General features: G+C 37.0%; 1 protein-coding gene across 5 annotated transcripts in view; it reads right to left on the reverse strand.

The window, feature by feature from the left end:
• Positions 1-390: 390 nt before the first annotated feature.
• The window catches only part of WNK3 (WNK lysine deficient protein kinase 3), a 190,520-nt gene continuing 177,200 nt past the window's right edge, over positions 391-13,710 (reverse strand). For all 5 annotated transcript variants that reach the window (XM_070783788.1, XM_070783789.1, XM_070783787.1 and 2 more), the window contains 2 exons: positions 12,000-12,202; positions 391-7,690 (listed from right to left, as the gene is read on the reverse strand). In XM_070783788.1, the coding sequence (XP_070639889.1) occupies positions 7,361-7,690; positions 12,000-12,202 (533 nt within the window). In that variant the 3' untranslated portion in view covers positions 391-7,360. The remainder of the gene's footprint in view (positions 7,691-11,999; positions 12,203-13,710) is intronic.

Consider the following 13,710-nt stretch of genomic DNA (forward strand, 5'->3'; position numbering starts at 1 on the left):
TTTGTGTTCATCCTTCGCATACAAAGACTATTTCCAGGGTGACCTGAAAGCATTTCAGAAAAAATTTCATACTAATTTCACTTCAAAGGATTTTACCAAGTTTGAGTGTCACCATTTTATAGTCTGAACTACTTGTGGGTTTTTTATTTCAATCTCAGAAATTACACTTAACCAAATCAATGACCTTTTCTATGCTCCCTTCCCTGATTGGGTCATCTTTTAAATAAAAGGGGAAAAAACAAGTCCCCAGGAAACTACTTTCATCAAACTTTCATCCAGGATGAAAAATGAACAATCTATTCTAGAAATAATGGCTTGCACAACACCTCAAATATCTCAATATTCTTCTAAACCAAACAGAAGATTAAATAACTAAATCCCAAACTGATGGCAAGGATACTTCAGGAATGTACTTGTAGATGAAGCCGGAAATACAATATTAGTACTAACATTAAATATGCTTTAGTGTTACACATAGTAAACAAGGGAAACAACATGTGGTTTACAAACATTTGCTCAGTCTTCTGGGGGAAAAAAAGGAATGCATCATTTTTATCACTCAGAGAAGACAGCAAAGAGGAAAGTCAATGCCTCTAATAAATGTTAGAGATTGGATGAACAGTTACAACTAACTACAATTCAACTAAAAGCATATAGCCATTTTAAGGTAATAAAATATCACTACAAATACTTAGTTGTATGCTAGTATGCTGAATGACAGGCCACTGCTATAAGATTTATCAAATATTTCATTGTGATAGTTAAAGCAATTTCAACCCATAGCCCTTTAGGCACACAGACAAGAAATGCATCTCTAATAAAAGATGCGAAGTTACAGGCACTGGACTGTCTAATTTAGGTACTTTCTTACCATTTGTTTGTTTACAACTAACTTCTACCACTAAGTCCTATATTGCCACCAGCTGGATTTATTTCTCTGTTCTCCATCCCTACATCCCCAAAGCTTATTTTAGACGCATGTGGCTCTCATCACTTAAAACATAGATTGGTGGCAGAGTGATGGTCCCTCTCATTTCAAACTCACAGCACTGGGATAAGAAGGCATGCCAGATTTATAACCTGAAAGAATACTGAGAATCAAGGCAAAAAAACAAGTTTCATAGGCAGTGTTTTCATGTGTACCCCAAAACAGCTTTGAAAGAGGTAGATAAAAAATTGTAATTAGATTGGGATTAAATATGGGGTTCTAAAATGATATAGCCCATCGTATTATACATAACACTCCACACTCAATCCAAAAATTGCAGCAGAAAAGTGCCTTTTAAACTTTCACAGATAAGTTTGCTGTCAAACCATTGGAATTCATGCTGGATATAAAACTGGCAAGAAAAGATGAAAAACGAAGTGGATATTTGTTAACTACAGCAAATTGCCTTAAATAGAGATTCAAGACTGGTACAAATACATAGGGTTATTTTCATTAGATTTACACCAATACTTGTTTCATATTCTTATGATGTTACACCCAACTTCACAAACATAGCAGCAGGTACTTCATGATGAAATGCTCACATTGCCACATATGGAGATACAGTACTATTCATCAGACTTGCACTTTGAGAAGTAAACATGATGGTTGGACATACTGACTACCCTCAAAAAAGCTTTACAAGCAGGATTGTTTAGTGTAACCTTTTTTCTTCTACAAGAAGGAAAATGGAAAGGACAGGTTTTGGTGTGTGTTGGAAATGAAAAGAAGGCCTTTCTTTGTAGTAGGCTCTTTGTTAAGTAAGAAGGGAATTTCTGAGCTATACCTCAAGAGTTAATTATTTCTGGGGAGGAAAAGTACCTCAGCAAGGATGAAAACAGCACTATCATGATTTATCAAAATTATGAAATAATGCAAAACCCCTAGATAGAAAACTAGCTAATATTTACAGTCAAAGTGACTATAATCTGAGTCAAACATTTAAGTAATGGGAAAAAAATAACTTAAAAACCCACAGTGATGTGAATAACACTGTTTTCTTAATTTCTGCACAAAACTCATTTTTTTCTGTATTTTTAAACTTATACACGTTACATATACATCATGTATACATAACATATATGTTAACCCAACTACTGCAGTCAGCATGGAGACAGCAGTACACTACTCACCATCTTCAAACTTTAGAAGACTACTTTTCTTTCCAGCAAAAAATCTGAAAAGATTCTAAATATTACAAGGCACTGCAAAAGTCTGCAGGCAAAAGAATGATGAATTGTACATAAAACAGAGGTGATGGCAAAATGTGGGACATATGATATAGAGCAGCCATTAATAAATGTCATCCATGGAGCTTTTTTCATCCTGGGGTACACTATTTAAAAGGATTGTAACTCCAAAAAGGATCATAAAACCTGCAGTATTTTCAGCTTATAAATTTTAAGTCTCAATGTAATCACACAAAGCTGACTCTACTAATGAAACGCAAGCAGTTTGAAAGAATTACAGATTTTAGGCACATTGTTTTTTATACACATGGAAAACGGCAATGCGAGAATCTGCATTACACTAATGTCCTAAAACCATTTCAACTTGCAAATAATACTGTAGAAGAAATTTGACGAATCTGTACATAAGATTTAGAAAGACTCATCCAAACCAGAGTATGTTTTATAAAAAGAAGCTGTGACTCTTATCAACAGCAGTTCTCAAAATGCTATCCTGGATGCCCCCAAATGATAGTGACAGAATCTTCATGATGCTGAGTGTGATCCTCAGGTAAGCAACAGAAGACATTTTTCTTTTTTGAAAAAGGGTGCTGAATGTCACAAAGTAGAGTGTGCAAAAAAAAAAAAGTACACCCATTAAGTTTTCCTCATTACCTGGCAAGATCATAGGGTAAAATTTTTAGAGGAATATGGAGGAAAATCTGTCAATAGAAATGTTGGGTGATCATCTGGAATGTTGACCAGTAGAACTCATTATTAGGTAAATGTGTCCTAGAAATGACTTTGAAATCTTCAGAGTGAAAAGTATTTTAAACATGTTTATATGTGGTAGTTGATAAATACCATTTTAGAATTCAATATTTGGGTTTCACAGATTGATCAAGCATTAGGTAACTCTGTGACCAGACTTTTAAGAATATTAGTTAACTTTCTTGAAAACCAAAAGTGTATATTCTGACATTGCCTCCCTTCCTCCTAAAACTGGATAAAACCCAGTAAAGTGCAACTTGACAGTGATCTCTCTCAGATTCTAAAGAGGCTGCCAAAATCATCTAAGATGCTACAGACTCTAACAAGATAACTATAACAACTAAAAAACAAAAAGGTAATCCCCCCCAAAAAATAAGCTAAGGACAACTTAAATAGTATCCTTTGAGGGTCTACTATCTACTGCAGGACAGTGTATACCCCTCATCTCTTCAGTTCAGTTCAGTTCAGTCGCTCTGTCGTGTCCGACTCTTTGCGACCCCATGAATTGCAGCACACCAGGCCTCCCTGTCCATCACCAACTCCCAGAGTTCACCCAAACCCATGTCCATCGAGTCGATGATGCCACCCAGCCATCTCATCCTCTGTCGTCCCCTTTTCCTCCTGCCCCCAATCCCTCCCAGCATCAGAGTCTTTTCCAATGAGTCAACTCTTGGCATGACGTGGCCAAAGTACTGGAGTTTCAGCTTTAGCATCACTCCTTCCAAAGAACACCTGGGGCTGATCTCCTTTAGAATGGACTGGTTGGATCTCCTTGCAGTCCAAGGGACTCTCAAGAGTCTTCTCCAACACCACAGTTCAAAAGCATCAATTCTTCGGTGCTCAGCATTCTTCACAGTCCAACTCTCACATCCATACATGACTATTGGAAAAACCATAGCCTTGACTAGATGGACCTTTGTTAGCAAACTAATGTCTCTGCTTTTGAATATGCTATCTAGGTTGGTCATAACTTTCCTTCCAAGGAGCAAGCGTTGTTTAATTTCATGGCTGCAGTCACCATCTGCACTGATTTTGGAGCCCAGAAAAATGAAGTCTGACATTGTTTCCACTGTTTCCCCATCTATTTCCCATGAAGTGTTGGGGCCAGATGCCATGATCTTCATTTTCTGAATGTTGAGCTTTAAGCCAACTTTTTCACTCTCCTCTTTCACCTTCATCAAGAGGCTTTTTAGTTCCTCTTCACTTTCTGCCATAAGGGTGGTGTCATCTGCATATCTGAGGTTATTGATATTTCTCCTGGCAATCTTGATTCCAGCTTGTGCTTCCTCCGGCCCAGCGTTTCTCATGATGTACTCTGCATATAAGTTAAATAAGCAGGGTGACAATATACAGCCTTGACGTACTCCTTTTCCTATTTGGAACCAGTCTGTTGTTCCATGTCCAGTTCTAACTGTTGCTTCCTGACCTGCACATAGGTTTCTCAAGAGGCAGGTCAGGTGGTCTGGTATTCCCATCTCTTTCAGAATTTTCCACAGTTTATTGTGATCCATACAGTCAAAGGCTTTGGCATAGTCAATAAAGCAGAAATAGATATTTTTCTGGAACTCTCTTGCTTTTTTGATGATCCAGCGGATGTTAGCAATTTGATCTCTGCTTCCTCTGCCTTTTCTAAAACTAGCTTGCTGAAGCCTGGCTTGGAGAATTTTGAGCAGTACTTTACTAGCGTGTGAGATGAGTGCAGTTGTGCGGTAGTTTGAGCATTCTTTGGCATTGCCTTTCTTTGGGATTGGAATGAAAACTGACTTTTTCCAGTCCTGTGGCCACTGCTGAGTTTTCCAAATTTGCTGGCATATTGAGTGCAGCACTTTCACAGCATCATCTTACAGGATTTGAAATAGCTCAACTGGAATTCCATCCCCTCCACTAGCTTTGTTCGTAGTGATGCTTTCTAAGGCCCACTTGACTTCACATTCCAGGATGTCTGGCTCTAGGTGAGTGATTACACCATCGTGATTATCTGGATCGTGAAGATCTTTTTTGTAGAGTTCTTCTGTGTATTCCTGCCACCTCTTAATATCTTCTGCTTCTGTTAAGCCCATACCATTTCTGTCCTTTATCGAGCCCATCTTTGCATGAAATGTTCCCTTGCTATCTCTAATTTTCTTGAAGAGATCTCTAGTCTTTCCCATTCTGTTGTTTTCCTCTACTTCTTTGCATTGATCGCTGAGGAAGGCTTTCTTATCTCTCCTTGCTGTTCTTTGGAACTCTGCATTCAGATGCTTATATCCTTCCTTTTCTCCTTTGCTTTTCGCGTCTCTTCTTTTCACAGCTATTTGTAAAGCCTCCCCAGACACCCATTTTTCTTTTTTGCATTTCTTTTCCATGGGGATGGTCTTGATCCCTGTCTCCTGTACAATGTCAGGAAACTCAGTCCATAGTTCATCAGGCACTCTATCAGATCTAGTCCCTTAAATCTATTTATCACTTCCACTGTATAATCATAAGGGATTTGATATAGGTCATACCTGAATGGTCTAGTGGTTTTCCCTACTTTCTTCAATTTAAGTATGAATTTGGCAATAAGGAGTTCATGATCTGAGCCACAGTCAGCTCCTGGTCTTGTTTTTGTTGACTGTATAGAGCTTCTCCATCTTTGGCTGCAAAGAATATAATCAATCTGATTTCGGTGTTGACCATCTGGTGATGTCCATGTGTAGAGTCTTCTCTTGTGTTGTTGGAAGAGGGTGTTTGCTATGACCAGTGTGTTCTCTTGGCAAAACTCTATTAGCCTTTGCCCTGCTTCATTCTGTATTCCAAGGCCAAATCTGCCTGTTACTCCAGGTGTTTCTTCACTTCCTACTCTTGCATTCTAGTCCCCTATAATGAAAAGGACATCTTTTTTGGGTGTTAGTTCCCAAAGGTCTTTTAGGTCTTCATAGAAGCATTCAACTTCAGCTTCTTCAGCATTACTGTTTCAGGCATAGACTTGGGTTACTGTGATATTGAATGGTTTGCATTGGAAATGAACAGAGATCATTCTGTCATTTTTGAGATTCCATCCAAGTACTGTATTTCGGACTCTTGTTGACCATGATGGCTACTCCATTTCTTCTAAGGGATTCCTGCCTGCAGTAGTAAATATAATGGTCATCTGAGTTAAATTCACCCATTCCAGTCCATTTTAGTTCACTGATTCCTAGAATGTTGACGTTCACTCTTTCCATCTCCTGTTTGTCCACTTCCAATTTGCCTTGATTCATGGACTTAACATTCCAGGTTCCTAAGAAATATTGCTCTTTACAGCATCAGAACTTGCTTCTATCACCAGTCACATCTGCAACTGGGTATTGTTTTTGCTTTGGCTCCATCCCTTCATTCTTTCTGGAGTTATTTCTCCACTGATCTCCAGTAGCATATTGAGCACCTACCGACCTGGGGAGTTCCTCTTTCAATATCCTATCATTTTGCCTTTTCATACTGTTCATCTCTTAGAACCTTGTAAAGCCAGTGTTTCATGTGTAAGTCTCAAAACCTACTTTATCAAGTAAATTTCTCTTCAGAAGAATGGATTAATAGAGGTGTAACTTGAATTGTCTTTGTTAGGAATACAAAGATTCCCCCCAAATGAGATTCATATCAGCTGCAGTATATCCCTTGCAAAAGAATGCAAGCCAAACCAATGCCTCTCATGCTCAAATACATGTAGTGTGCACATGAGAAACAAAGAGATAGCTGCTTTGAATTACTATGGAAATCCTAAAGCAGCTACATTATCTGCAGAATCAAGAACTGTTACAGTTCTGTTTTTTCCTTCCTCTCCGCCTCACCTAAAACAAGGCTTCACTCCTACTGCTGTGACGACGGGAAGAAAATCACATTAAAAAGGGCTCATGTTCTATATTGGTTGACAAAGTTATTCTAATTTTATACACCAAAACATTTCCTGCAGCAAGTTACCCTGCCTTCTGTGAAAGGTAAACCTAAGATAAACAACATGAAGAATCTCATAAGACCCTGCTGGAGAGTCTCACTTTGTGTATGTTTGGGGAATATAAATTTAAATAGTTCTTATACCTTTTAAAGAAAAGTATCATCTAGCTGCAGAGAACTGCAATAAAAAAAAATGGGGGCTCCTCAGCAATGCATGGAAAGTGTCCTGGAAATGACAATGCTCAAGCTGAGCATATTAAAGCATTCTAAACAGTATTTTTTTTTTTAAAAATCAAGTATCAAAGAGGATAGGATTTGAAGTGAAAAAACATTTCTATGTGCAGTGTTCTATGTATAAACTGCACAGTTCTACAGGTGATGAGCTATATCAAATACTACATTGGAACAAAAAATAAGAGTGAAAAGTAAACTCAAAATGAGGGAAAGTATGGCAGAACCCAAGAAGAAGAAAGTTTAATACCTTAGGTATCCTGAAAATAATTATAAAGAAAACTCCCTTTTCTTCATTATCTACTCTGATTTACTTGGGACCAGGAGGGATTGTGGACGGATTCTGCACTGATGAAGCTGGAAACGCCTGCAAATTCATCCCTGGTTGGAACGGTCCCCCAGGTTGGTTAGGAATTACTAGAGACTGTTGTGGTGTTCCTGAAATTCCTACCCACTGTACTGGATACCCTGGCCCCACCACAGCATTATACTGACAAACATGGGGTATTCCATATGATGATAATGGCCCAGGAAATGAAGGGAGTGACAGTCCTTGTGGCAAGGAGGTTGGGACAGCTCCACGGATTTGGGACAGAGAAGAAATCCATGTTGGTGTGTAGCCCATAGTAGATGGAGTATTCTAACAAAAACAAAAATAAAAACAAAAGATCAGTTTATTTGATAGATGGTTTTATTCTATATTCCTTCCTATTCTTTTTTTGTCTTACTACTACTCTATCATTATTATTCTGAGTGTCTACCATTTTGGGAGTAACTTTCTGTGTGCTCACAGTTATATACCTTATTTCATTTCATCTTCATAACTGTCCTGCAAGACAAGCATTTTTAGATGAGGAAACAGAAGCTCAAAATTAATAATGCCCATCACCACTTAGCAAATTAATAGTAAGGTAAGGAGTTGAACACAGTTCCAGATAACTCCAAGGCCCCTGGTAAATTTCTGTTCACAGTTCCTTTCCTCATGCTAGCACTACTCTTCTATTTTTACTTCCTTCTGCCAGTCCCAGGCATTCTTTCATTCAGGGCCACAGACAATAATAGTTCATCTTACTACATAATTCTCGGAAGAGGATCATAATTTAGTGTGGCATAGGGAAAACAGCCTGGCATATACTGAGCCTGGTGCTCAGTAAATGTCACCTCCCTACCTCTTTCTACTACTCACTATTTGAAGTCTGATATTTCTGTTATATTTTGGGAAATTTAAACTCAAGACAATTATGTTTTTGACAGTTCTGAGAAAATATATTCCTGCTTGATTCTTATTATATCATATTGTGATTATGTGTATGTATAGAGATTACTAAAATCAACTAAGCACACACATAGAGATTACTGGAATCACATGCACATGGGAATAATATGTCTAAATGAAAGTAAATAATTCTTCCTTGAGGGAGAGCTTGGTATCAGTCCCCAATTCTTAGTTCTTTTAAATTGATGGTCAAGTTAAAACCCTTTCAACTAAAGTTTCAAGTTTAAGTTAGGATAAAGGTTTTTTTGCTTGACTCAAGAATAAATGACAAGATCTCTTGAGGGGAAAAAAGAACTTTTATTTAAAGTCCAGCAATCCAATTTTTATATCAGCATTTTTGTTGTTAAAGTAAAATTAAATACTTCTGGTTTAAAAATAACACAAATAGTATGATCATATGTTTGTAAAGCTATTTCTATGTATCATATATAGATATACAAAGATATCTGAAATGATGTTTATCTAAAGTTAGTGACAATCATTTCTGGGTGGTGGGATTTGAAGGTGGTATTTTAAAATTTTGTACTTTTCTGCATTGATTAACTTCTATAATATACATTATTATTTTACAAACAATACCAATGTGATTTTTATTTTTAACAAAGACTGAATTGGAGATGACTTGTTATACTTTATTTTCTCTTGGATATTTAAAAGGCACCTCAGATTCAAATAACCAAAATGAAATGTATGATTTTTCTACTACCAAAACACACTGCCTGCTCATGTTCCCCTTTTTGATAATTGGTACACTGGAATGATAGCCAGTTATACCAGCCAGAAACCTAGCCTTGACACCTCCATCTGGTCCATTTTATCTCTTAAACATTTTTTGGAATCTGTTCATTTCTCTTCATATCAGCTTCTGTCTGTCTCTCTTTTTTAAATAAAATAGTTTAAAAGTTCAACTTCTCTTTATCAGGCCTACTGTGACTAATTCTTGATTGGTCTACCAAGCTTATCTTCAATAATCTTTCTTCTTGCTTCAAGTCAGAGTGATCTTTTCAAAAAGCAAATCTGATCATGTCAACCCTAGGGCTTCAATGGCTATCATTCTTAAAGTAAAGACAAAGATCCTTATCATCACCACTTTTAAGACCCTACAGATTCACTGTGCACCAACTCCTCTCTGCTCTCTTCACTTCAGGCAAATGGGCCTGCTTTGAGTCCTTTCAGTCTCTGTTTCCCCATACAGGGCTTTGCATATGCTATTCTTCCTGCTTAGAATCATATTCCCTCCTGTTTTCAACTAGTTAATACTTACCCTTCACATCTCTGCTTAATCATCACTTTCTCAGGAAAGCTTTCATTGACTTCCCTTTACTAGGTCAAATTTCCCTTACTGTATGATATCTTATATCTCTCTTTTGTAGTCCTTATTACAGCTGCAATTTTATATTTTTTATACAAGTCTGTTCATATCTAACTTTCCCACCAGCATATAAGTCCCATGAGAATAGGGAACATAACACTTGTTCTTACTAATCAAACCCAGTGCCTAGCAGAGGGCTTGGCACATAGTAAAGGACCTGGAATATAACTGTGACAGTTTTCTAAAGCTACACAACAGTACTACGCAAGATCATTAGATAGTGAGACAGGCTCTCCACATAAAGATATAATCAACTGAACTTAAAAATACAAAAACAGTTACCACATACAGGATACTACTATGTGCTAGGCACTTTATAGATGTTAATCCTCACAACAATCCTGCAGACAAGAAAGTATCATCCCTGTTTTAAAGGCATGGAAACTGAGGCACAAATGACTTGTCTAAAGTCACATAACTAGTAAATGACTGACCTGACCTGGAACCAAGTCTGTATTAAGAACGTTTACCACTTTTATTCATACTCCATTTCCTATACACTCTTCCTCCAAGCATCCCTCATTATAACTGCAATAAACCACTCTTCAACTCAGCAACAAAGGCTTCCATTCACATGTTCAGAGCATCTTTCACTGGCAGCGCAAACACATTTATGCCTTGAAATCTGCCTCTAATGGCTTCCAATTTTTACAATGGTGATACTATCTGTGTATAAATCCATGCCAAGAATAATATAAATACAGAGAGCCCTCAAGGAGATACACTGTTTACTAGTTTGGAAAATCTAGGCTTTTGAAAATTTTTATTCAATGATAACTCTAAATGTATTTTCAGACTCTTTACCAAACTACATGCAATGACTATATATACACACACATATGTGTACACAAACATAACAGACACAGACATATCTCTTTCAATGATATGGGTTCAGATTCTAAGCCGTGATTCACATTTTAATAGATTTACTCATTTTGAAAAAAAATGATACTTTAAAAATTCACACACAGAAAACAACAAAGTAAAATTAGATCCAAATTCCACCATCCAGGATATTTTAAGGGCTTTTCCTATTTATATGCATATATAGGCTAGGCTCGGAGAAGGCAATGGCACCCCACTCCAGTACTCTTGCCTGGGAAATCCCATGGACAGAGGAGCCTGGTAGGCTGCGGTCCATGGGGTCGCTAAGAGTCGGACATGATTGAGCGACTTCACTTTCACTTTTCATTTTCATGCATTGGAGAAGGAAATGGCAACCCCCTCCAGTGTTCTTGTCTGGAGAATCCCAGGGACGGCGGAGCCTGGTGGGCTGCTGTCTATGGGGTCGCACAGAGTCGAACATGACTGACGCGACTTAGCAGGAGCAGCATAGGCTAGGCTAGGCTAAGTCGCTTCAGTTGTGTCTGACTCTTTGTGACACTATGGACCGTAGCCCACCAGGCATGCCTGTCCATGGGGTTCTCCAGGCAAGAACACTGGAGTGGGTTGTCATGCCCTCTTCCAGGGGCTCTTCCCAACCCAGGGATTGAACCCACATCTCTTAGGTCTCCTGTATTAGCAGGTGGGTTCTTTACCACTAGTGCCACCTGGGAAGCCCATATGCATATATACATGTATCTAATATATATAATTTTACCTAAATACTATATATACTATTCTGTGATCCTATCTTCTTTCTACTCCAGAATGCATTTTGGACATCTTTCTACACTCCAATTGCCATGTACACCTAAGACCAGATGCAATTAACCAGACATCTCATCCATAAACTTAAGACATTTGTTATAATAATTAAAGATCTTTAAAATTCTTTTTCATATTGAATACATAAAATAATTTACTGGCTCTGAGAATATTGATCTACCACTAACATAAGATAGCTTTTCCTCAAAATCCAAACTTCTTGTACCACAAAACTGAATTAACCCTTACTCCAGATGCTTTCTTTTTTGATACTTGATGTTTTTTCTTCCAGGTATAATAGCCTAAAACAAGGGTCAGCAATCTACAGCCTGCCAACCCTTTCCAAATCAAATTTTAATGGAACAAAGCCATGCATACTTGTTTATATACTGTCTATGTATGTTTTTGTAGCATTGAGTAGCTACAACCCCATGGCTTGAAAATATTTACTAATTGGCTCCTTCCCAGAAAAAAGTTTGCAGGCCTCTGCCCTAAAAGATAATTTGCTTGAAGACATAATGAACTAGGCAAGGATAAGTGTCTCTATACTGTCAAGTCACACCACTCTTTCATGGTAATTATAACCACAGACCTATGTTAATCAATTTTTATGGTTTTAGTTCTGATAAATAAAGTCAGGTATAAACTACTTACTTCATATGCTTTGTTCCAGTTGTCTGTTTCTAGTTTCTGTTGACTTTGTTTAAGTTGGTTTAAACTTGGCTTAATAAGCGAATTTCCTACTGTTTCCTTTGTCCAGTCATCCACCAATTTGTGTAAGTCATCTGTGAACATTCCTTTTTTACTAACTGAAGATTGCTGGAATGATGCTGCACTACTTTCCACACATAGTGGATCTATAAGAAGAAAAACAGAGAAACCATGAAAATGAATTAAAACATAAACAAATACTCTTTTGTGGCTGATAATGCAGAACTACCTATTGGGTATTGATAGGGTAACCAGGTATTCTAGTTTATCTGGGACAGTTCTGGTTTAAAGCTGTTGTCCTGGTGTTATTACTAACAGTATGCCCTTCACTCTCAAAAGTTTCCTCTTGTTTGGATGGCAAATTATATGGTCACCTTAGGTATAAGTCAAATATAATAAACAGTATCTCAGAAACATCAGTATCAACTCTATAGTCTTTTCATCAGTTTCCTCAGATAGATACTTAGAAGAGTTAAAAAACAATCAGAATGTTAAAAAGTAGAAAGAATCTTAGAATCCTAATTCAAACCGCTATTTGTTTTATAATGGGGAAATGTGGCCTAGAAAAAATAAATTGACATGCCTGAGAGCTTTCAGTTACCAGCAGAGTCAGGCCTGAACTCTAAAATCTAAATGAGAACTCTCTCTTTTTAATATACCATACCAACTTTCAAATTTTTCAGAAAACTAGAATCTCATTTATTTTTTTAAACCAATATTTCTGTTTATATCTAGAATAGCAGAAACCAGGAGGCAGATGGTTTGTTAGTCTCATGAGTTCTAGAGCACAAGATGTACAAATAGATGAAAGAAATCAAATATAGATGTCTCCATCAATGAAGAGTCTCCTAATCTGAACATCATAGTTAAGTCTTTAATTTAGTACTCTTACACAAGCTAACTAAATCATTCTCACAGAAAAGAATCATAAAGTTCCTCTGACTGATTTACAAGTCAAAACTTACAAAGTGGGTCTAAAATGAATTTTAGGAAATGCAGTTGTGAAATTTAAGCACAATAACACTTCCAGGGATTTAATTAAATACATAAGTGACAAAATCTTGTACAATTGTTGTTACTTTTTTTAATTGTGAAAAACTATTTAAAATGTAAAAGATAAGGCAAGAACCTCGATATTAACACATTCAAAGTACTTTTATCTTCTTTGAAACTCATAACAGGGCCATGATATAGGTTCAGCAAGTTATCATTCTATTTTGGGGATGGGAAGACTAGAATCCAGAGGGTAAACAGCTGAGGTTATATGCTGGGGTTAGAACCAAGTATCCTGACTGTTTTGTCAATGTGCTTTCCTTTTCCCATGGGAAAAGGATAAGAAAATTCCTTAATAAGGAGGAACATAATAATCTCAAGATTGCTTATATATAATCTGTCATTCTCTATGACTCCTGAGCTACTGAAGGCTTAGATTCAAGGATATTAAAAATTAAATGGACACAGGGAACTATATTCAATATCCTGTGACAAACCTTAATAGAAAAGAATATGAAAAACTCTCTCTATATATATGTATGTATGTATACCTGAGTCACTTTGCTGTAAAGAACAAATTAACACAACATGGTAAATCAAATCAACTACACTTCAATAAAATTTAAAAACAAACAAACAAAAAAGCAATGGAGTCTGAGGA

This window comes from Bos indicus, chromosome X (assembly GCF_029378745.1).
Source record: "Bos indicus isolate NIAB-ARS_2022 breed Sahiwal x Tharparkar chromosome X, NIAB-ARS_B.indTharparkar_mat_pri_1.0, whole genome shotgun sequence".
Lineage (NCBI taxonomy): Eukaryota > Metazoa > Chordata > Mammalia > Artiodactyla > Bovidae > Bos > Bos indicus.